Here is a 25,785-nt window from a genome sequence, read left to right as displayed (position 1 = left end):
CACACGATCAATGCCTCTTGTCATCTTATACACCTCTATCAGGTCACCTTTCATCCTCCGTCGCTTCAAGGAGAAAAGGCCGAGTTCCCTCAACCTGTTTTCATAAGGAATGCTCCCCAATCCAGGCAACATCCTTGTAAATCTCCTCTGCACCCTTTCTATGGCTTCCACATCCTTCCTATGGTGAGGTGACCAGAACTGAGCACAGTACTCCAAGTGGGGTCTGACCAGGGTCCTATATAGCTGCAACTGCAGAGCCTCCATGTCAGTCAAATGGTAGGAGTTGGAGCATCCTCTAATCATGGGCGCTACAGTCGGCATGGACAAGTTGGGCCGAAGGGCCTGTTTCCATGCTGTAAGAGTCCATGACTCTATGACTTTATGTAGGAGGCATTTAAGAAGCATTTGGACAGTCACATGGACATTACAAGGATGCTGTCAGGACTCGAGGGCCTGAGTTACAGGGGAGGTCAGCCAGGCTAGGTCTTTATTCCGTGGAGCGTAGAAGAATGAGGGGCGATCTTACAGAGGTCATGAGAGGCATAGATAAGATACATGGTTAGTCTTTTCCCCAGGGTAGGGGAGTCCAAAACTAGGGGACATAGGGGTCAGAATGATTATCCCAGGGTAGAAATGTCAAATACTATAGGACATGCATTTAAGGTGAGAGGGAGAAAGCTTAAAGGAAATGTGTGGGACAAGTTTTTTTTTACACAGAGGGTGCTGGGTGCTTGGAACGTGCTGCCAGTGGTGGCAGTGGAAGCAGATACGATAGTGACGTTCAAGAGACATTTAGCTAGACACATGAATATGCAGGGAGTGGAGATGTGGATCACGTGCAGGCAGAAGAGATTTAGTTTAATTTGGCCTTGTGTTTGGTGCAGACATTGTGGGCTGAAGGGCCTGTTCCTATGCTGTACTGTTCTACGTTCTATGTTTATTAGTTCAAAATTAGAGCATTTTACCATCTGTCCGAATTTCTTAACACGATTGGCAGCTCAGCCAACATGATGCCCTCAGTGTTGCTAGACACCAGGATTCCTTAGTTCCTGAGGGCAATCGCCATCGCAGTAGAAGTCTGTGGCAATGAGATAGCTGGACCTTGTGATCAACTTACTCCATTGTCAGAGGCAAACGCTCTTTCACAACAGATACATTAGGGACATTTAAGAGACTCTTAGATAGCCACATGAATGATAGAGAAATGGGGGGCTATGTGGGAGGGAAGGGTTAGGTACATCTTAGAGCAGGATAAAATGTCGGCACAACACTGTGGGCCGAAGGGCCTGTACTGTGCTGTAATATTCTATGTTCTATGTTCTAACTGTTGTCCACAAGGAAGAATTTTATTCCTTGTTAAATGCACTTCATGATTTTAGCCAGATCTAAGGCCCACACACTTTAGAGGTTCCAATAAGCTACCAGACAAGCTTCACCGTCATGGAGGTGACCCAGTGGTGCAGCGAGCAGGCCTAATGCTTCACAGGTCTAGCTACCCTGGTTCGATCCTGACCGGCGTGTGGGTTTCCCCCGGTTGATCCGGTTTCCTTCCACAGCCCACAGGTGCGCGGGTCAGTGGGTTAATTGGTGCTGGACGTTGCCTCTAGTGTGCAGGTGCATGGTAGAATCTGAGGAGAGGAACGCGTGATCAGTGTAGAATTAGTGTAGGTGAGTGTCGGATGGCTGGTGTGGGTGTGGACAGGCCAGAGGGGCTGTTTCTGTGCTGTATCTGTGACTTACCGAACCAATGGGGTTGCGCATCGGTGGTTCATGCTCCCTCACGTCGATTGGTGGAATGATCCATTCTCTCTTCTGTCGTCTCGACCGGCTAGCTTTTCGGAAATAGATGACGGGAACTTCTTCTTTCAAAACCTGCAAAACAATTAAAAATGTTACGGAACCACAGAACTTGCTGAACAGAAAGGTGAAGCTGTGCCTTAAACTGTGTTCTTTCAGCCTTTGTCCCTATAAGTTCTTCCTCCACAGATGGGAAATTGGTAAGTTGGTTTATTATTGTCACGTGTACCGAGGTACAGTGAAAACTTTGACAAGTTGTATGGATGGCATGAAAAGCATGCCCTCCATGCAGATCATTTCATCACATCAGTACATCGAGGTAGTACAAGGGAAATGCAATAACACAAGGCAGAAATATAGTGTTATAGCTACAGAGAAAGTGCAGTGCAGGTAGACAATGTGCAAGGGCCATGATGAGGTAGATTGTGAGGTCAAGAATCCATCTTATCATACAAGAGGTCCTTTCACTGGTCTTATAACAGTGGGATAGAAGCTGTCCTTGAGCCTGGTGGTACATGATTTCAGGCTTTTGTATCTTCTGCCCAATAGGAGGAGGGAGAAGAGAGGGAGTCCGGGGTGGGTGGGGTCTTTGATTACATTGGCTGCTTTACTGAGGCAGCAAGAAGTGTAGACAGGGTCCGTGGAGGGGAGGCTGGTTTCCGTGAAGTACTGAGCTGTCCATCTAACTCACTTTCAGCCACTTCAAGGAACTGGCTTTTCACAAGATCACAAGACAAGGGAGCAGAAGCAGGCCATTCGGCCCATCGAGTCTGCCTCAAAGAAAGGGAAATAGCAATAAGAAATGGGGAATGGGGGAAGGAAAAAAAACCTATTCTAATCCCAATTTCCGGCCTTATCCCCATATCCCTTGATATCCTGACTATTTAGATATCTATCTATCTCCTCCTTGAATGCCCACACTGATCTGGCCTCCACTGCTGTACGTGGCAAGGAGTTCCACAAATTCACCACCCTCTGGCTAAAGAAATTTTTCCTCATCTCTGTTTTGAAACTGTACCCTCTAATTCTAAGATTGTGCCCTCTGGTCCTGGACTCACCCACCAAGGGAAACAGCCTAGCCACATCTACTCTGTCCTTTCCTATCAACATTTTAAATGTCGCTATGAGGTCCCCTCTCATTCTTCTGTACTCCAGTGAGTACAGTCCAAGAGCTGACAAACGCTCCTCATACTTTTTGGGGTTAAGCAACCTAGATCCCAGTAACTTTTCCAGTGGAAACAATTCTGTCCAACTCCTGTGTCAGGGGTCTGCGTGACCATTTACAATTTGGCTGGCTTCTAGAGGTATGAATCATAGAATCAGACAGCGCAGGAATGGGGCCTTTTGGCCCATCTCATCCATGCTGACTGTGATGCCTATCTACACAATCCCATTCGCCCAGATTAAGCCCGTATTCCTCTAAACATTTCCTATTGATCTGTCCAAAAGCCACTTTTGCAAAAGCCACTTTAACATTGCAATTGTACCCGCCTCTACTACCTCTTCTGGCAGCTTGTTCCACACACCCACCACTGTCTGGGTAAAAAACTTTAGATAAGATTTCCTTATTAGTCACATGTACATCAAAACACACAGCGAAATGCATCTTTTTGCGTAGAGTGTTCTGGGGGCAGCCCGCAAGTGTCACCACGCTTCTGGCGCCAACATAGCATGCCCACAACTTCCTAACCCGTATGTCTTTGGAATATGGGAGGAAACCAGACCACCTGGAGGAAATCCATGTAGACCCAGGGAGAAAGTACAAACTCCTTACAGACAGCGACCGGAATTGAACCTGGGTCGCTGGCACTGTAATAGCGTTACGCTAACCACTAATCCCCTTTAAATTTCTCCCTTCTCGCCTTAAACCTGTGCCCCCTAGTTCTAGACTCCCCTGCCCTGGTGAAAAGACCCTTGGCTATCTTAATTATGTTGCTGTTCTTTAAACAGGAGCGTAACTTACATCAATTAACGCCACATGGAGTGGATCAAAATGGAGACACAGCAGACTGCAGATGCTGGAATCTGGAGCAAAAAAGACGCGTCCTAACTGCTGGCTTGCAGTGAGAGAATGCAGAACAAAGATGATTTAACATGACTACCAAATGCAGCCTGGAACAGATCAGGGATAGAGGGTTGTAGACTCAGCCAGCTCCATCACGGGCACAACCCTTCCCCACCATCGAGGACATCTTCAAGAGGCGGTGCCTCAAGAAGGCGGCATCCATCACTAAGGACTCTCACCATCCGGGACACGCCCTCCTCTCGTTACTACCATCAGGGAGGAGGTACAGGAGCCCGAAGACCCACACTCAATGATTCAGGAACAGCTTCTTCCCCTCCGCCATCAGATTTCTGAATGGTCCATGAACCCATGAACACTCCCTCGTTAGTCCTTTTTTGCACCATTTATTTACTTTTGTACCTTACAGTAATTTTTATGTCTCGCACTGTACTGCTGCCGCAAAACAACAAATTTCACGACGTGTACCAGTCATTCCGATTCTGAGCTGATTGAACCAGTTTGGAGCAACATTACTAGACGTTTTCTGTCAGTCCCGTGTCCCTCTATCTATGTATCGATTGGCAGCCCATCCACGTCTTTAATGCTTATAAATCTCCATCAAATCACTTCTATCCTCCAGCAGTTTGTTCTTTCCTCTGTGACTGTGAGATTCAGGTGGGAAGAGAGGAGACTGAGGGAGAGAGACAGGGGAGGTCAGGTAGACAAGGGAAGCTGTTCCCATTAGCTGATGGTCCGAGGACCAGGGGATAATGAAATTTCTTGGATAAAACATACAAATGGGACACAGGGATAGACTGTTTCCCTCGCACACAGGTGTCGATGATCTGCAACTCTCTGCTTGTGGAAGCGGAAGCAACCAGGGCATTCAAAAGGGAATTAGTCAGAATGAGAGAGAGAGTTATTTGTGAGGAAGTAAGGAATGGGACTGATTGGAATGGTTCTACATGGACGGTTAAAATGGAATTGAAGTCTAGAATGTGCTCAAGTGAAGTCTTTCTCCCTCCTGTCTGGATGACATTGATTACACGTAGGTCAGAACTGACACAGCAAGTCCACAGATGGTTTTGTGTGCAGGGATTGTGAATGGCACAGCTGCCTCACTGCGCCGGAGACCCGGGTTCGATCCTGACCTCCGGCGCTGTCTGCGTGTGGAGTTTGCAAGTTCTCCCTGTGACCGTGTGGGTTTACCAGCACCCCCAACGCCCCCCCCACCCCCCACCCCCCCCCGGATGCTCTGGTTTCCTCCCACACCCCAAAGGCGTGTTAATTGGCCATTGTAAATTGTCCCCTGGATGGTAAAATCTGGGGGTGTTGATGGGGGAGAATGAAAAATGGGATCAGTGTAGGGGTATAAAAAAATGGTTTCTTGCCTATATGTGTGCTGTATGACTCCAAGGAACAAGAATAAAGAAGCAAACACAAATGTGATCAAAAGCATAATTCCCTCTGTAACCGAGATGGAGGATGTACAGAATGTCATAGTCATAGATTCATAGAGCCATACAGCATGGAAACAGGCCCTTCAGCCCAACTGGTCCATGCTGACCAAGATTCCCAGCTAAGCTAGTCCCATTTGCCAGTGTTTGGCCCATATCCCTCTAAACCTATTCTATCCATGTACACAGCAGGCACGGTAGTGTAGGGGTTAGCACAACGCTTTATAGCGCCAGCGACCCGGGTTCAATACCGGCTGCTGTCTGCAAGGAGTTTGTACGTTCCCCCCGTGTCTGCGTGGGTTTCCTCCGGGTGCTCCGGTTTCCTCCCACATTCCAAAGACGTACGGGTTAGGAAGCTGTGGGCGTGCTATGTTGGCGCCAGAAGCGTGGTGACACTTGTGGGCTGCCCCCAGAACACCCTACACAAAAGATGCATTTCACTGTGTGTTTTGATGTACATGTGACTGATAAAGATCTCTTACCTGTCTTTTAAATGTTGTTATTGTACCTGCCTCACCCAGTTCCTTTGGCAGCTCATTCCATATATGCACCACCCTCTGTGTGAAGAAGTTGCCCCTCAGGTCCCCTTTAAATCTCTCCCCTCTCACCTTAATCCTATGCCTTCTAGTTCTTGATTCTCTTTCCCCGGGAAAAAGAACGAGTGCATTCAGTCCACGGCCCCAGAACATCACAATGAGTTGCAAATTAACCTGATTAAATGGCATCTCTTACCTTCTTTGCTTTGTCTGCTGAAGGCACTAAAATGACAGGAACTTTCCATTTCTTGTGTGTTTTTAAATCCCTTGCCAAGACTTTGAAGTGATATGTTGAGCTGATGTTTTGGGTATGAGTTGCATATACCTTACCATTGGAATGGATTCCAAAATTGAAGTCATTGGTATGCAAACTTATGTGCTCTCCCAGACTGCAATCGTTAAATTTCACTGGAATTAAAAAGAAAACAATTTTTCATCAGGATATTGGAAACAAGAACATAGAACAGTACAGCACAGGAACAGACCCTACGGCCCACCATGTCTGTGGCAAACATGATGCCAAATTAAACTAAGTGTCTTCTGCCCGCACATGATCCATATCCCTCCAATCCCTGCATATTCATGTGTCTGTCTAACAGCCTCTTAAACACCACTGTTGTATCTGCTTCCACCCCCACCCCTGGCAGCCCGTTCCAGGCACCCACCACTCTCTGTGTAAAAAACTTGCCCCACATATCCCCTTTAAACTTACCCCCTACTCACCTTAAAGCTATGCCCTCTAGTATCAAAACATTTCTACCCTAGCAAAAAGATTCTGACTGTCTGCCATATTTATGACTCTCATAATTTTATAAACTTCTATCAGGTCTCCCCTCAGCCTCCGCCGCTCCAGAGGAAACAGCGCAAGTTTGTCCAACTTCTCTTTTTACCTCATGTCCTCTAATCCAGGCAGCATCCTGGTGAACCTCTTCTGCACCCTCTCCAAAGCCTCCACATCCTTCCCATAATGGGCGACCAGAACTGAATGCAATACTCCAGATGCGGCCAAACCAGTGTTTTATAAAGATGCAGCATAACTTCTTATCTCGTGAACTCAATGCCTTGGCCGATAAAGGCAAGCTTCTTTCCCTCCCTATCAACTTGTGCAGCCACTTTCAGGGAGCTATGGACTTTGACCTCAAAGATCCCTCTATACATCAATGCTGTTAAGGGTTCTGTCATTAACTGATCTCCCAAAGTGCAACACACACACTTGGCTGGATTAAACTCCACCTGCTCAAATATACAGAGTCATTACACTGGCTTCCTCAAGAACCAGACAAACTGGGAAGTCCAGAAACCTTTCTCCCTCTGTGTAAGTGACTTTGTGATGGGGATGCTGCCTCACCAGTAGTCAAGAACTACACAAGTTCTTGATTCTTTGCTCCATCCGCCGCAACAGCCAGGACCTCCCGGTGGCCAGCCATTTCAATTCCACATCCCACTCCCATAATGACATGTCTGTCCACAGCCTTCTCTACTACATTGAGCTAGACGCAGACTGGAGGAACAACACTTCATATTCTGCCTTGGGAGTCTTCAACCTGACGACCTCAACATCGATTTCTCTAACCCTGTAACCCCTCCCCTTTTTCTTCACCCCCCCCCCACTCCTTTGTCTTCCCTTATTCCTGAGGCTCCCTTCCCCCACCTTGATGACCTGCCCATCTCCTCTCCTCTCCTCCCCTCCCCCATCCTTTATTCCACGGTCCACTGCCCTCTCCTACCGGATTCCTCCTCCTTCAGCCCTTTGCCTCTTCTACCCATCACCTCTTGGCTTATTACATCTCCTCTCCCTCCCCCACCCACCTACCTTCCCCCCCTCACCTGAACTCACCCATCCCCTGCCTGCGTGTGCTCCTCCCCCTCCCCCCACCTTCTTATTCTGGCTTCTACCCTCTTTCTTTCCAGTCCCGATGAAGGGTCTTGACCCGAAACGTCGACTGTTTATTTCCCTCCACGGATGCTGCCTGACCTGCTGAGTTCCTCCAGCACTTCTTGTGTATTGCTCCAGATTCCAGCATCCGCAGAATTTGTGTCTCCCTTGGACCACTTGAATCAGGCTGATTTATGTGTCACTCCCTCAGATCTCTGCCCTAACTACAGCAGGGAAATTCTACGGCTATTATGGGAATAAAAACCAACATGATAATTCACGAAGGATGTCAGGTACAGTCTTGAAAAGGAGCAGCTTCAATAGGAGGTATACAAGATCATGGCAGGTTTAGATAGGGCAGACACTGGGAAACTGCTGTGGTCAAATTTAAGTTCTATTTTATAAACTGGCATGAAAAATCCCTAGTCAAGTCAGAACTATTATTTCAATGCACTGCACTTGCCCTGGAATATACTTATCTGCACTGCACTTTCTTTGTAACTGCAACGCTACATTCTACATTCTGTTATTGCATTCCCCTTGTGCTACCTCAATGTACTTAAGTTTAGAAATGATCTGTGTGGGTAGCGTGTGGGGCTATGGAGAGGATGTTTCCATCAGTAGGAGAGTCTGGGATCCGAGGGCACAGCCTCAGAATAGAGGGGCGTCCCTTTAAAACTGAGATGAGGAGGAATTTCTTCAACCAGAGGGTGGTGAATCTGTGGAATTTGTTGCCACAGAGGGCTGTGGAGGCCAAGTCATTGGGTGAGGTTGATAGGTTCTTGATTGGTAAGAGGGTTAGGGGTTAGGGGGAGAAGGCAGGAGAATGGGGTTGAGAAAAAACAGCCATAATTGAATGGTGAAGCAGATTCGATGGGCCGAATGACCTGATTCTGCTCCTATATCCTATGGTCATATGGGCTTTTGCCTGGATGAATGAATGGGAGGAATTGTTGACAGAGGGAAAAGGTAGTGGGAAGAAGTTCATGTGCAGAATAAAGACCAGCATGGACCAGTAGAGCTGAACGGCCTTTGTCCGGGCTGTAAACACTTGTTAATGCCATGAAGTATTATAATTAACATCACCTTTAAGTACAACTTTCCCCTTTAACACCTGTGGAGGAACCACGGCCTTGAACTCGTGTTTTGCAAACCCTTTCTTGCAGCATTGTCCAGTTTGAGAACACACCTGGAATGGCACAACGGAAAAATACTTTCAGTAAACAACTATATGCAAAGCTACAACTTTGTGTTGTGTTGACATTGTGAATTAACCACAAATGTACCTGCCAATTGCACAATTAGAAATGCAATCTCTTTTTCTGTAGTACTCTTAATCCTAGCAGCATTTTACCACCAATAAAATACTTCTATTATGTCGTAATATAGAAAATGCAGTAGTTAATTGACATATAATGAGCAGCCTCAAAAAGCAATGTATTAATTGCAAGATAATCTGCTTTTATTGGTGTTGATGAATGATACATGCCAGCCTGCCTCTGTGGAGAACAGCAATATAGTGCTGCTTGAGGGATTTGACATAATTCTAAGCCCTCATATGAAGAGCAGCAGCCCTTGGCAGTCTGCCATTCTTTTAGCCTTTGCGAGTTAGTCCCTGGAGTGAGACTACAACTCTCGCTGTCAAAACGGAGAAGCACGTGAACCACAGCTGATACAGTCAAGAAGCTGGTAGCACAACACGAGCAAGGAAAAATACAATGGGTCCATTTCCCTTGTCAAGAAGTGTAAGGTCTTTCATTTAATATCATCATTCCGTTGTTAGTAGCTTCACTATCAGCTGCAAAGGCCCTGAGCTCTGAGAAGTTTAAGGAGATTTGGCAGCTCATCGAAGACTCTGACAGACTTCTACCACTGTACAGTGAAAAGCCTTCTGACTGGCTGCATCACGGCCTGGTGTGGAAACTCCAGTGCACAGAGGCCAGTTCCATCACGGGTACAGCTCTCCCCTCCAGCGAGGACATCTACAAGAGGCGATGTCTCAGGAAGGTGGCAACCATCATCAGGGAGCCCCACCATCTGGACCGTGCCCTCTTCTCGATGCAGGAGGTACAGGAGCCTGAAGACCCACACCTCAAGGTTCAACAACAGCTTCTTCCCCACTGCCGTCAGGTTCTTGAACCCACCTGAAAAACCCCATCACTGCCTTGGACTGTATTTGTTTCTCTCTCTCTCTCTCTCTCTCTCTCTCTCAACTTGCACTAGTGTTGTTACGTTTAATTTGTTGTTTATTCTGCTGTGTAAATTGTGTATAATTTGTGTAAATTTAAGTTTATGTTAACATGTTTGTCCCTGTCCTGTATTGCACTGTGCTGCTGCTGAATGAAGCTAGTTTTTGTGGCATTTATAAATTAAATTATATTAATTAAATTAAATTGGTAAATTAAATTGGTTTATTATTGTCACATGTACCAAGGTACAGTGAAAAACCTATCTTGGATACCGTCCATACAGATCAATTCATTGCAACAGCGCCTCAAGGTAGTACAAAGTAGAACAGTAACAGAATGTAGAATAAAGTGTAACAGCTACAGAGAAAGTGCAGTGCAGGTAGACAGTAAGGTACAAGGTCATAATGGGTTAGATTGTGAGGTCAAGAGCCTGCCTTATCGTACTAGGGAACCAGTCAACAGTCTTCGAACAGCGGGATACTTATACCCTGTATATGTATGGCTATGACAACAATAAACTCGAACTGGAACTTAGAACTCTCTCCCAAAACTTATTTTTTTTATATACAGCACAGTAACAGGCCCTTTCGGCCCAACAAGTCCATGCCGCCCATTTTAAACCCATGTTAACCTACCCATACGTCTTTAGAATGTGGGAGGAAACCTGAGCACCCGGAGGAAATCCACGCAGACACGGGGAGAACGTACAAACTCCTTACAGACAGCGGCGGGAATCGAACCCCAATTGCTGGCGCTGGAATAGTGTCGCACTAACTGTTATGCTACCGTGCCGCCCCAACCTCCCCACACTCTTCCATTGTTGAAAGCTATCCCTTTGAGCATGATTAATGTCGCCTGAGGCTGCATAAAGTCAGAGTCACACAGCCTGGGGACTCGTCCTACAGCCCAGTGAGTCCATGCAAACCATCAAGCACCCAACTCCAACTCTTATTCTCCTCACGTTCCCATCAACTTCCTCCAGATTCTACCTGCACACTAGGGGCAATTTACCTACCAACTCACACATCATCCAGATGTGGGAGGAAACCAGGAACCCCTGAGGGAAACCCATGCAGTTGCAGGGAGAACGTGCAAACTCCACACAGACAGCACCAGAGGTCAGGATTGATCCTGGGTCTCTGGAGCTGTGAGGTTAACTGTGTCACTGTGCTATCCTTTTTGGGGCACCAATGAAAGGTTTTAGAAAAGTTTTACTACACTAAGAGCAATAAGCAAATGGAAGTTGTAGCTGCCGGTTGCAATTGGTTCCAACACACTGATAATCACTTAAATTTCTGGATTATGAGAGAAATATGGGGTGATTGCAGGAAAGTGGCGGTGAGGTAAAAGGTCAGCCTCAGAAATACTCCATAAATAGCATCTTCCCAACTCAGCTACAAGGACAAGGGCTGCAAAAGCACGGGGAACACCACCCCTTGGAAGTTGTCCTCCAAGCCTCACACCATCCTGACTTTGAAATATCTCGCCGTTCCTTCACTGTCACTGGGTCAAAATCCCAGAACTCCCTCCCGACCACCACCCTGGGTGTACCCACACCTCAAGGACTGCATCGGTTCAAGAAGGCAGCTCACCACCACCTTCTCAGGGGCAACTAGGGTTAGGCAAGTAAATGTTGGCTCAGCCCGCGAAGCCCACATCCCTGGAATGAATTTATTGAAAAAAAAACTCCTACTTCTGTTGATGTTCTTATTAATTGGTGGGTGGGGTGATAACTATATGAAATGAACTTCTGACTACCATATGGAAGGATTCCAGCAGCTGTAATCTTGGAATGACACAGCACAGCAAGATTCCATTCAGCCCATTTATCTTAGCTTGTTGATAGATTATCTCATCAACATCACGATTCTGCTCTTTGCCCGTAGACTGCCAAATGTTAGCAAGTAAAGCTGCGGTTTTAAATTGCTTGGCAGCTGGCAAGATTCAGAGATGATAACTGAACAGATTTCCACAAGGAACTGCCTTGTAATTCTGCCCTTTCCTCTGCCTGTACCGCAGGGCATGACAACACTTGTCTCCCGTCTCTCACGCACAATGCCGGGCTCCCAAATTAAATCCATTTCCGACTCGACGGCACTAAACCAGTTTGTCAAACAGTGATTGAAGTTTTTAATAAAGGTAATTTTAAATCAGCATGAATCAAGATCCCGTCGGGCAGAAGATACAAAAGCTTGAGAACACGCAACACCAGGCTCAAGGACAGTTTCTATCACGCTGTTTATCAGCATCTTTTATGATAAAGATGAACTCTTGATCTCACAATCCACCTCATCTTGGCCCTTGCACCTTATTGTCTACCTGCGCTGCACTTTCTCTGTAACTGTAACACTATATTCTGCATTCTGGTTTCCTTTTACACTACCTCAATGTGACTATGTATGACATGATCTGTCTGGATGGCACGCAAACAGCTTTTCACTGTATCTTGGTATTGACGTGAAAACAATAAACAATTCCAGTTCCAATCTGCATGACCTTGCTTCTGAAATACAAGCATACTAGGAGCCAGTGGAAGCCACTCAGCCCATTAATGCTAGCCCACTATTTAAGAAGATCATGGCTGATTGTCATCTCAACTTTGCATTCTTATCTACCCTGGTGGCCTTTCACATCACTTACTTGTCAATGATCTACCTTTGCCTTACGAAAGTTCAAAAGTCCTCTTTCCCAAAGTAAGCAGAATTCAAAGACTTCTTTAACCTTCAGTGAATATCTTTCTTCAGTGGATGAACCATACCTTTTAAAAAGTGATTCCTTCATCTTAGATTCTCCCACAGAAGAAATATCTTCCCCACATCTACCCTTTCAAGAACTCCCTATTAATATAACAACATTTACAATAATAATATTTAAAAGATACACAGATAGGAAAGGTTTAGAGGGATAGGGGGTCATACGTGGGTGAATGGGACTAGCTTAGATGGGAATCTTGGTCAGCATGGACCAGTTGGGCCGAAGGGCCTGTTTCTATGCTGTATGACTCTGTGACTCTATAAGAGCAGATTGGACGTTGGGTATTGGGTATTAGCAGGCAAGGTAGTGTAGTGGTTAGCGTAACACTATTACAGTGCCAGCGTCCTGGGTTCAATTCCGTCCACCGTCTGCAAGGAGCTTGTACGTTTTCCCCATGTCTGTGTGGGTTTCCTCCGGGTGCTCTGGTTTCCTCCCACATTCCAAAGACATACAGGTTAGGAAGTTGTGGGTGTGCTATGTTGGCGCCAGAAGCGTGGCGACACTTGCGGTCTGCCCCCAGAGCACTCTACGTGAAAGATGCATTTTACTGTGTGTCTTGATGTACATGTGACTAATAAAGATATCTTAAAAAAAATGTAGTTAGAAAGAGTGAAGAGGAGATTTACGAGGATGTCGCCAGGACTCGAGGGCCTGAGTTATAGGGAGAGGTTGGCCAGTCTAGGTCTTTATCACTTGGAATGTAGGAGAATGAGGGGAGACCTTACGGAAGTGTTTAAAATTATGAGAGGCATTGATAAGGTGGATGGTAACAGTCTTTTCCCCAGGGTAGGGGAGTCCAGGACTAGGGGGCATAGGTTTAGGGTGAGAGGGGAAAGATTTAAAAGGCACCTTTTTCACACAGAGGGTGGTCAGTATATGGAACAAGCTGCCAGAGGAAGTGGTTGAGGCAGGTACAATAGTATCATTTAAGAAGCACTTGGATAGGTAACATGGAGAGGTGGGGCTCGGAGGGATATGGGCTGAATGCAGGAAATTGGGACTAGCTGGGTAGGCACCGTGGTCGGCATGGACTGGTTGGGCTGAAGGGCCTGTGTGTGCTGTATTGCTCTATGACACTAAGTACCTGCTGATCATCAACCACCCATTTACACTAATCCTACATTAATCCTTTCTATTCTCCCCACTTCCTCAACAGCCTCCTCAGGTTCTACCTTTATCTACACACGAGGTACAGTTTACAGCAGCCAATTAACCTACCAACCTGCAGTCTTTGGGTGGAAACTGGAGCACCCGGGGGAAACCCATGCAGTCACAGGGAGAACATGCAAACTCCACACAGACAGCACCCATGGCCGGGATTGAACCCATGTCTCTCGCGGTGTGAGGCTACCTCTATGGCACTCCTGTACTGCCTTGCAAATGATGGAAAGGCTTTATGCTGTCGGGAAGTGAGTCACTCACTGCAAGATATCCAGTGTCCAATCTGCTCTTACAGAATCATAGAGACATACAGCATGGAAACAGGCCATTCAGCCCAACTGGTCCACGCTGACCAAGATGCCCATCTAAGCTAGTCCCATTTGCCAGTGTTTGGCCTGTATCCCTTCAAACCTTTCCTATCCAGGTACCTTGGATACCTTCTCTTGTACCCATAGTACTTATGTGGCTGGTCCAGTTCAACTTCTGGTCCATAGCGATCTCAGGATATTGATGCTGGGGGACTTAGTGGTGTAATGCCATCATTGTCAAAGATAGATGGTTAAGGTCTCTCTTGTTTGTCATTGCCTGGCACTTTTGTGGCATGAATGCTATTGCCGTCCATTCCTGAAATTGGAGAATTCAATGTTCAAGCCATTGGGTTGTAGACTACCCAGGCAGAATATGAGGTTTGTTGAGGAGTGTGAATGGAACTGAACATCAGACAATCATTATTGAACATCCCACTGTCCCCACCATCAACGGCATCGACAAGGGGCGATGTCTCAGGAAGGTGACATCTATCATTAAGGACCCCCGCCATCCGGGCCGTGCCCTCTTCTCGATGCTGCCATCAGGCAGGAGGTACAGGAGCCTGAAGACCCTCACCTCAAGGTTCAAAAACAGCTTCTTCCCCACTGCCGTCACGGTCTTGAACCCACCTGAAAGACCCTAATTCTACCTCGGACTGTATCTCCCTCAACTTGCAGGAACGTTGTTATGTTTACTTTTATTTATTCTGCCATGTAAGTATAATTTATCTTAATTTAAGTTTATGTCATTAATATTCATCATGTTTGTAATGTACTGTGCTGCTGCTGCAAAGAGCTCATTTTCACTGCATTTTATACCCTGGGTATGCATGACCATGGCAATAAACTTGAACTTGAAACTCCTGATGGAAGGAAGGTCATTGGTGAAGCAGCTGAAGACGCTAGATCCTAGGAGCCCTGAGGAACACCTGCAGTGATATCCTGCCATCTTTCAGTCCAGATATTAAACCGAGGTGTGGCTGCCCTCTCATGTAAATGTTAGGACAGGCAGCAAAAGAAATTTCTTCACAGAGAGTGTTGAATCCTTGGCAATCTGTACCCAAGAGGTCAAGGAAGCTCAGTCACAGAATTTACTCAAGAAAGGGATTGATTTTTTTTAATAAAGGGCTTCCAGGGACTGGGGTTAGTGCAGGGAAGTGGTGCCAAGATAAATCAGAATCAGATTTATTATCACTGACTTATATGGCATGAAATTTTTTATGTACATAGCAGTACAGTGCAAAGACATAAAATTACTATAAATTACAAAATAAAAAGTGCAAAAAAAAAGGAATAACGAGGTAGTGTTCCTGGATTCATGGACCGTTCAGAAATCTGATGGCAGAGGGGAAGAAGCTGTTTCTGAATCATTGAGTGTGGGTCCTCAGGCTCCTGTACCTCCTCCCCGATGGTAGTAACGAGAAGAGGGCATGTCCTGGGTGGTGAGGGCCCTTAGTGATAAAAGACCTTGGTGAATGGGGGAGCATGTTTGAGGGACCGAAATGCACTTTCTCTGTAACTTTTACGCTACATTCTGCATTCTGTTATTGTACTACCTCGACATACTGATGTTTTAAAATGATCTGTCTGGACGGCACGCAAACAAAAGCTTTTCACTGACTCTCGGTACATGTGACAATAATAAACCAATTCCAATTCCTGCTCCTGTTTCTGATTTTCTTATAAATATCCCCCACACTTCTAAGAAAAGCAGTTCTCTCAATATTCCCACCAATACTGACCTGTCAGCCTCGTTGAACACACATTATTTGCTTGTTACCACATTGCTGTTTGTGGGAGTTTGGCCACTAAAAATTGTCTGTTGTGATTCTGACAAGAGTACAAGCTGCACTTCAGCACTTTGCTGTTATGTGCTTCAGGACATAAAGAGCAAGACACACACTGCAGAAAAGTCTTGATTTTTCTTTCTGCTTCATTAAACAAAACCAATTAAATGGTATCTCAAGATATCCCTTGTATCAATGATATCAACATGTGCCCTGAGTAAAAGGTACTTGGACAGGTACATGGATAGGAAAGGTTTTGAGGGATATGGGCCAAACGTGGGCAAATGGGACTGGCTTAGATGGGAATCTTGGTCAGCATGGACCAGTTGGGCCAAAGGGCCTGTTTCCATGCTGTATGATTCCAAGAAGTGAAAAATGCAAATAATCCAGCAATGAATTTCTCTTATAAGTCACCAGATGATGTGACAGACATCTTAAATGACAGCAGGAAACGAGCTGCTGGAGGAACTCAGCGGGTCAGGCAGCATCTGAGGAGGGATCACGGCTTGATACGGCAACTGCTCTGCCCAGGACCGCAAGAAGCTGCAGAGAGTTGTGGACACAGCCCAGTGCATCACAGACACCAGCCTCCCCTCCTTGGACTCCGTCTTTACCTTTCGCTGTCTTGGTGAAGCAGCCAGCATAATCAAAGACCCCACCCACCCGGGACATTCCCTCTTCTCCCTCTACCATCAGGTAGAAGATACAGGAGCCTGAGGGCACGTACCACCAGACTTAAGGACAGCTTCTACCCCACTGTGATAAGACTATTTAACGGTTCCCTTATACAATGAGATGGACTCTGACCTCATGATCTACCTTGTTGTGACCTTGCACCTTACTGCACTGCACTTTCTCTGTAGCTGTGACACTTTACTCTGTACTGTTATTGTTTTTACCTGTACTACATGAATGCATTCTGTACTAACCCAATGTAACTGCACTGTGTAATGATTTGACCTGTACGATCGGTTTGTGAGACAAGCTTTTCACTGTACCTCGGTACAAATGACAATAATAAACCAATACCAAAATGGATAGTCAACGTTTCGGATCGAGACCCTTCATCTGGGCTGTTGATTTCAGTTGAAGGACTTCGGCCCGAAACATCAACTTTCCACCTCCCTCTACAGATGCTGCCTGACCCGTTGAGTTCCCACCTGCCCTCCCCACCTCCCTTATTTGGTTCCATGCTCCACCTTCCTCTCCTACCAGATCCCACCATCTGCAGCCCCCTGTCACCCCCACCTCTCCCCTCCCAGCCTCTGTCGCTATCTCCACCCTTTCCTCCCCCACCTGACTCCATCTGCCAATCAACCCCTCCTCAGCTGGATCCACCAGTCGCTTGACAGCTCCTGCCCTGCCCCTCCCCCTCACCTCTTCTAGGTTCTTGATTAGCAAGGGTGATAAAGGTTACGGGGAGAAGGCAGGGGAATGGGGTTGAGAGGGAAAAATAAAATCAGCCACGACCGAAAGGACCAAATGGCCTAATTCTGCTCCTATCTTATGGTCTCTTTATACTGGCCATCTCCCCTCTATCTTCCAGTCCAGGTGAAAGGTCTCGACCCAAAACGTCCACCATCCATTTCCCTCCACAGACGCTGCCTGACCCGCTGAGTTCCTCCAGCGTTTTGTGTGTTGCTCCAGATTCCAATATCTGCAGAACCTCGTGTCTCCATCTTAAATGACAGCTCTGTCAGTTCTGCAGGGAGGCCTTCGAAGACTTTTTGCTAACCTAAATGTATTAAGGGATATGTAGCATGTACTTATTTATTACAACACAGGAGGACATTTGGTCTACTGGGTCCATGTTAGCTCCCAGCAGGATAATCCCATCAGTCCCATTCCCTCACTCATTTCCCTATAACCTATTCTCTCTCACGTGCCCATTGACTGAATATCCTTTCTCCTACAGTAGGTCTGCAAGGATGTGAAGGGCCATAGGGGCTACTTCTGCACTGTACACTCTATGATGTAAGGTACAGTTGGTATGTTATTGTCACATGTACCGAGATACAGTGAAAAGCTTTTGCTTTGCATGCTGGCTGGCACGGTAGTGTAGCGGTTAGTGTTAACGTTTTACAGTGCCAGCGACCCGGGTTCAAATCCAGCCGCTGACCGTAAGGAGTTTGTACGTTCTCCCCGTGCCTGCGTGGGTTTCCTCCGAGTGCTCCGGTTTCCTCCCACATTCCAAAGACGTACGGGTTAGGAAGTTGTGGGCACGCTATGTTGGCGTTGGAAGCGTGGCGACACTTGCGGGCTGCCCCCAGAGCACTCAACGCAAAAAGATACATTTCACTGTGTGTTTCGATGTACATGTGACTAATAAAGGTATCTCATCTTATCTATCCAGACAGATCATTCCATGCATAAGTACATTGAGGTAGTAAAAAGATTGCAGGTCCACCCATTCACCCTCCAATTAACCTACCAGCGCATCTCTAGGACATGGGAGAAAACCAGAGCACCTGGGGGAAACCCACACGGTCACAGGGAGAACGTGCAAACTCCACACAGACAGTCAGGATCGAACCCGGGTTCTCTGGAGTCGCGAGGAAGCAGCTCTTTCTCATACAGCATGGGGCTGCTCAATCAAACAGCCCATACAAAGTACACTCACACAAAGATCAATAAATCTCCTGAGTGTCATGTTCGAAGATAAGACTGTTGTTCTTTTGTGGCCAGTTGGAACCCTACAGGTGCCGACTGCGCTAAGAGACGCATTCCCAGCAGATGGTCTGTAACACGAAGCCGCCACATCTGTGCACGTGTCAAGAAAGGCGATTGTGTGTCTTGCTCCGGATCCCAGCACCTGCAGAATCTCTCGTGTCTAAATTTTATGTTTTTTTTCGTCATACAAATTTCCTGGCAGCAAATTTTTAAGCAGTTTCCCAGATTTTTTTGGGTGGTGGTTTGTGAATTCTGTATGGGCAAGATTCCATTCCTGACCAACCGTATTGTGGGGGGTGCCTGTAGGAGGTTACACAGGGTGCAAAATGGAAACAAATGGGTCAAGGTACGTTGAAGGCCAGTCAGCCCCTCAAGCCTAGTCCGCATGCACTGGATCATGAGGAACAGAGGGATCTTGGGGTACACGTCAAGGTTGCCACGCAGGTCGATAGGGTTGTTAAGAAGGTGTATGGTGTGTTGGCCTTCATTAGTCGGGGTATTGAGTTCAAGAGCCGCGAGGTGATGTTGCAGCTCTATAGAACTCTGGTCAGACCACACTTGGAGTATTGTGTCCAGTTCTGGTTGCCTTGTTATAGGAAGGATGTGGAAGCTTTAGAGAGGGTGCAGAGGAGATGTACCAGGATGTTGCCTGGATTGGAGAGGTAGGGCTTTTTTACACAATGGCTAACATGAGGGGGCATAATTTTAAGGTGATTGGAGGAAGGTATAAGGGGGATGTCAGGGGTAAGTTTTTTTTTACAGAGAGTGGTTGGTGCGTGGAACGCACTGCTGGCAGAGGTTGTGGGGGCAGATACATTAGGGACATTTAAGGGACTCTTAGATAGACACATGAATGATAGAAAAATGGGGGGCTATGTGGGAGGGAAGGGTTAGATATATCTTATGATAAAATGTCGGCACAACATTGTGGGCTGAAGGGCCTGTACTGTGCTGTAGTGTTCTATGTTCTATGACTTATGTATGACATAACCCTGGTTTCTTTTAATCGGGCTCACTTGAATCAACAAATGCAGATCTGGTTTAAGTTTGCCTAACCAATCCAACGCTCTGGACTAAACAAAATGTTCCAGGAGAACTATCCTCACCTATCAATGGAGTCTTCTCTCTTCTTCCCCCCTCCTATCAGGCAGAAGATACAAAATCTTGAGGACACGTACCACCAGATTCAAGGACAACTTCTACTCCACTGTTATCAGACTCTTGAACGGACCTCTCATACGTTAAAGGATAAACCCTTGATCTCCCAATCTACCTTGTCATGGCCCTTGCACTTTATTTCCTACCTGCACTGCACTTTCTCTGTAACTGTAACACTATATTCTACATTCTATTTTCTTTTTACTACATCAATGTACTTATGCTTGGAATGATCTGTCTGGATTCCATGCAAAGGAAAGTTTTTCACTGTGTCTCGGTACATGTGACAGTAATAAACCAATTCCAATTCCTTCTTATACTTTTGAAAAAACATAATCATTCCCAAGATATGAGTGTTGCTGCTTCCAGGGATTTATTGTTGTCCACTCATGCCCTAGAAATATAACTGAGCCGCTTCCTAGGTCACAGTAATTGACAGGTGAGAGTTCACCCCAGTCAGCCATAGAGTCATGCAGCACGGAAACAGACCCTTTGGCCCAACTCATCCATGCCGACGAAGGTGCCTTCCTGAGCTAGCCCCATTTGCCTGCATTTGGCCCATGTCCCTCTGAACCTTTCCTATCCATGTACCTGTCCAGATGTCTTAAACGTTATAATCGTACCTGCCTCTACCATCTGCTTTGGCAGCTGGTGGTGTGAGACTGGAGTCACATAGAATTAAATCCAAGCTTATTTCTGGTGACCTGGTTAAACCTTCTGCGACTACATACCTGTTACACAATTTAACGAATGCTCTCCTTATTAATTTCCTGCTTTCTTTGTGGATTTCTCAAACTTGCCCTGCTGGGATATGAACTCAGCAACCTCCAGGTTATTGGTCAGACCTCTGCTTTATGACAGAGCTGCAATCCTATTTCACACCGTCATGGGGAAGCAGCATAATTTAAACCAAATTAAAAACTCAGGTGTTTGGTGGACTGCGTACTTGGTACACAGTCTAAACTTTACAAGGGTGATTGGCAATGCATTTGCTGGGCAAGCCTTTCACGCCTAGTACAGGCAGAATAAGTCATTTCCATCACGACCAAAGTGATAAACTATATACAGAAGCAGGACATTCAGACAGACTAGCTCTGCCACCATTTATGCTCCAGTCATGCCTCCTTTCAGCTAAATCTATCAGTGTGCCCCCTATCCCTTCTCCCTCAGACACTTCCTTGGAAGCGCCTGTACATTTGGCTCAACCTCTCGCTGTGAGGCAGGTTCCACATTCTCACAACTCCTTGGGTCAACAAGTTTCTTCTGTACTGCCTATGTATAATTTATGCACTGAGTAGGCAAGTTTTTTTTAAACACTGAGTGGTGGGTGCCTGGAATGCGCTGCCAGGGGTGGCGGTGGAGGCAGATACGATAGAGGCATTGAACAGGTTCTTAGAGAGGCAGGTGAATGCGCAGAGAATGGAGGGATGTGGACATTGCGTAGGCAGAAGGGACTAGTTTAGTTAGGCATTGAATTACTCGTTTAATTAGTTTGGCACAACATTGTGGGCCGAAGGGCCTGTTCCTGTGCTGTACTGTTTTATGTTCTATGTCCTATGTTCTATGAGATCACTGCTTATTAGAGTCATAGAAACAGGCCCTCCGGCCCAACTCATCCATGCTGAGCTTGTTGACCATCTATGCCAATCCCATTTGCCTGTATTAGGACCATACCCTTCTATGCCTTGCCTATTTGAGTGTCTGTCTAAATGTCACTTAAATATAGTAATTATATCTGATTCCAGCACGTCCTCTAGCAGCCTGTTCTCGTCTTCAACCAGTTTTCAACATTCTCCTGAGCTCTTGTTACGTGAACGCGCATGGTAATTAGCCTGAAGTGCAGAGTACCGAGTTCCCAAATTCAGAGTTGGGATAAAAATCCCTACATTAGGATCATCCCGGCACCTCTTCCACTCTCTTGTACCTGCTGTGTGCGGACACTGGCAAAAGCCTTGAAGCGAGGTACAAATTTATCGTTTTGGTTCAGTGAGAGACTTCTCCAGGTGAAACAATCGATCCACAATCACCAGCTTCTTCAAAATTAAAACAGCATACAGCCTGACCACAGCTAAACTCATTCGTTTAATTTTAGTACTCAGAATGAACAGTAGTGAAGAGTTTGACAATCACTTTCCATAATATCAAAATTGCCTTTAGCTTGTTCAATGCAAACATTACTCTCCCTCATATAATATGGGTTATTTCTCCCTGACACGATTATTTCCGGAAAGGGTTCTTTGTTATGGGAGAGAAGATGGCAGAGATATCCATCTGCTTTCAATCTCCCAGTCTGAAAAATCAACAACTAACCCAGCATCAGTTGCCATTGGTGTAAAACCGTCCGCTCGGTTTTACGTTTCGCTTCCGAAAGGCCTGGGATTTTCAGAGGCCGGCCCCACACAAATGAGGATGTTGCCGGGACTGGAGGAGAGTTCTGAGGAGAGGCTGGGACTACTTTCCCTGGAGTAAAGGAGGATGAGGGGTGACCTCATAGAGGTTTATAGAGATTTAGCGAGATGGTGCCAGAGTGTTGCGACTCGTTGCAAGCTGCCCTCTGCAGATCTATTCATTACTTCTAATATCATGAGGGGCTTAGATAAGATGAATAGTCTTTTTTCCCCCAGGGTAAAACTAGAGGGTATAGGTTTAAGGTGAGAGGGGAAAGATTTAAAGCAGACCAGAGGGGCATCACACAGAGGGCGGTGGGTCTATGCAACGAGCTGCCAGTGGAAGTGGTTGAGGCGGGTATAATTACAACATTTAAAAGACATTTGGACAGGTACACAGATAGGAAAGGTTTAGAGGGATATGGACCAAACACAGGCAAATGGGACAAGCTCAGGTAGGTATCTCGGTTGGCATGGCCTGTTTCCATGCTGTATAACTCTATGAATCTATGACTATGACGCAATGGAAATAGTTTCCCTCTAAACACCTAATTGGGGGCCCTACATAACTGGAAGTCTTTGCAAGAATCCCCATTGAACGCCAGTGGATAAGTACTTTGTATAACCATTGAGTATGGCTGTGGCTCAGCAAGTTACTCTCCTAGTAATCCATAGGCCTGAACTAGTAATTCAGAATCGCAGGTTCAAACCCCGACATATTGGGCGTGGAATTTAAATTCAGTTTGGAATTTTAAAAAGCAAACTTGGAATTTAAAAAGGAAACTAAAATTAGAGTCTTCGTCATACAGCACAGAAACAGGCCCTTCGAACCAAATTCACCAAGTTGCCCACCTAAGTGAGTCCCATTTGCCTGCATTTGGCCCATATCCCTCTAAACCTTTCCTATCCAATATCAGTGACAATGAGAACTACTGGAAAAGCCCATTTGGTTCACCAATACCTTACAACCCGGAAATAAGCCTGAATGCGATTCCACTGAGAAAATACGAGCAGGAGTAGGCCACTCGGCCCCTCAAGCCATTCTACATCACCATGTCTGATCTACACTGGCCTCAATTTCTCTTCTGTTCCAGTTCCCCATCACCCTCAATTCCCCGATCTTTCAAATATTTATCTGTCTCCACCTACTTTCCTACAACCATCAGGTTCTTGGACAACCCTAACCCTACCTCAGCAACGGAGCACTACTGACCTCCTCTTGCACCGCCATGGAGTTGTCTTCAATTGCGTCTTTGCTTTTTTTTTTGCACAGTTTTTTTTCCACAGCATGGTTTAATTTTATGCATAATTTATGTTCTGTGTGTTGTCTGTACCTACGTGCCTGTGATGCTGCTGCAAGCAAGTTTTTCCTTATACCTGTACCTCATTGTGCACATGACAATAAACTCAACTTGACTTAAATATGTCTAATGATCCGGCCTTCACTACCCTTGGGGGCTGAGAATTCCAGAGATTCACCACACTGAGAGAAGAAATTTCTACACACCTCAGTTTTAAATGACCGGCCCCTTATTTTATAGCTGAGTCCCCTGTCTCGTGACTCTCCACTAGTGGAAACATCTCAACATCTGCTCTGTCAAGCCACCTAATGGCCTGAGGGGTCTGACCATGTTAGAGGTGGATAACGAAAGCCCAGGCCCTAAATCAATGAGGAAATGCGAGCCTCTCATTGCAATGTATCCCTCATGTCAAGTTAATGGTTGAAAGATGACAGGTGAAGTTGCTGAATTACTTTGGTTTTCAGTCAAGCATGGAATGCTAATTCTGCTTTCTCTCCTCCCACCCACAAGCTCCCTCACATTGTCCAGTGCGCTGGAAAAATTGTCTATTTTCAATTCTTGCCCCTGCTGCTTTGATCTGAGTTTCTTTCAGAGAGCACAAACCATGGGATCACCCAATAAATGTCCTGGGTCACTGTGGCAATAACAGCAATATGCACTTACATAGGACCTTTTGGGGAGGGAAGGAAAACACCACCAGACGACGATCGAATCAAATCCGATGCTGACTGGCTATAAAACAGGTGACCAAAAGTTAAGCCAAAGAGTCAAGAGCCATATCTTAGTGGAGGTAGGTAATTCCACAAGATATAGGAGCAGAACTAGGCCATTCAGCCCATCGAGTCTGCCCCGCCATTCAATCATGGCTGATTTTATTTTTCAACCCCCTTCTCCCACCTTCTCCCCGGAACCCTTAACCCCTTTACCGATCTAGAACCAGTGTAAACCCTTAACCCCCTTACCGCTCTAGAACCAGTGTTTATCCCAGTGGCTGAGGCATAATTCAGTTAAAGGCCTGAACATTAATAGCGGAGGGATTAAACCCCACAACACTTCTCCAAGAAGGAAATAATTGCAACACAAGGAGGTCACTGGGCCCGTTGGGACAATGCCAGATCCTGGCAGAGTAATCCCGTCCATCCCTTTATTCCATTCCCCCTCTCACTACATTCACACACACACCAGTCATCTCCTCTGATTCTGCTCTCAATTATCTACACTTGGTCACTAATTAACTCACCAACGCCAGAACTAAATCCTCAAGGAGCAAAGACAGAGGAAACATTTTTATGCTCCAAGTCCAACAAATTTTTTTTAAGTATTGCAAAACAGCTTAAAACATTTTGCATGAATTACAATTCGATACTGTAACGTGTACTGTAATATTTTAACATATCAATACACGAATATTGTATTATATCAGTATGTACTGATATAATACAATATTCATATATTGATATTCATGTTACTTCATTATTTTCGTTAATATACAATAGAGTCCTGATCCAGACACATTAACAATCCGAGGTTTATATTAGTGCTTCCTTTAGTCTCAGGATCAGCAAAGCTTTCAAATACGATAACGCACCAACTTCAGTGTATTATGGTACGGTTACTTCCAGTTCCAGGAGTACTGAAGACATCCAGAAAAAAATATTACAATCTATGACATTCAGAGTTTGCAAAATGTACGTTCCAAAAAGTTGGCCCCGCGTTGCAATTCCACGCAAAGCTCTTACCGTCAAGAGGAAGAAATAAAAGATATATCTCGGGTTAATCCAAGCCATCGATTGCAATGTTAAACGCACTGCCAAGCGTCCAACTGTTGAATTATAGTACAACTGGACTAGGGAGCTGGAGAAATAGCTTCGAAATGACTGCGTGCCTTGCCCTTGCCTGGGGCGAGTTGAGGTAACGTGTCCGTGGATAACAACAAAGTGAGAGAGTGAGAAATAGAGTTTCATGGAGAAACTCGGCTAGGTGCTTCATCAAGTCACCCCGCCCTTAGAAACGGAGAGCCATAGCAACAAAGCCCGGGGATATCTGTAAATACTGAGCCTCAACCGCAGAATGAGAGAAGCTCTCTGAACCGTCCCTGTGTGTTCAATCACACGTCCACCTCCAGGTTGCCACAGAGGGTTGTCGATGTCGGAGACCCCAGCAAAGTGCAGAAAGTAAATCAGACAGGTTCTCAACCCCATTGACCACCCCTTCACTCTAACCCTATTTGTCTTCCCACATCCCCATCAACTCCTCCCAGATTCTACCGCCCACCCACACTCAAGGGGTAATTTACAGTTGACAATTGCCCTGCCAACCCACAAGTGTTTGGGATGTGGGAGGAAATCAGGATATTAGGAGGGGAAAACCACGGTCACAGGGAGAATGCGCAAATTCGA

General features: G+C 46.0%; 1 protein-coding gene across 1 annotated transcript in view; it reads right to left on the bottom strand.

Annotated features, from left to right (window-relative positions):
- Window positions 1-25,560, bottom strand: part of LOC127574585 (desmoglein-3-like) — a 146,749-nt gene extending 121,189 nt beyond the window's left edge. Inside the window, exons 1-4 of the mRNA XM_052023702.1 lie at window positions 25,126-25,560; window positions 8,758-8,860; window positions 5,992-6,203; window positions 1,741-1,872 (exon numbers count right to left, since the gene is read on the bottom strand). Coding sequence (XP_051879662.1) covers window positions 1,741-1,872; window positions 5,992-6,203; window positions 8,758-8,860; window positions 25,126-25,350 — 672 coding nt within the window. The 5' untranslated portion in view covers window positions 25,351-25,560. The remainder of the gene's footprint in view (window positions 1-1,740; window positions 1,873-5,991; window positions 6,204-8,757; window positions 8,861-25,125) is intronic.
- Between the last annotated feature and the right edge of the window lie 225 nt (window positions 25,561-25,785).

This window comes from Pristis pectinata, chromosome 9 (genome assembly GCF_009764475.1).
Source record: "Pristis pectinata isolate sPriPec2 chromosome 9, sPriPec2.1.pri, whole genome shotgun sequence".
In the NCBI taxonomy this organism is placed as follows: Eukaryota; Metazoa; Chordata; class Chondrichthyes; order Rhinopristiformes; family Pristidae; genus Pristis; species Pristis pectinata.
The sequence above is the reverse complement of the archived record's forward strand: the minus strand, read 5'-3'. Positions and strand labels throughout refer to the sequence as shown.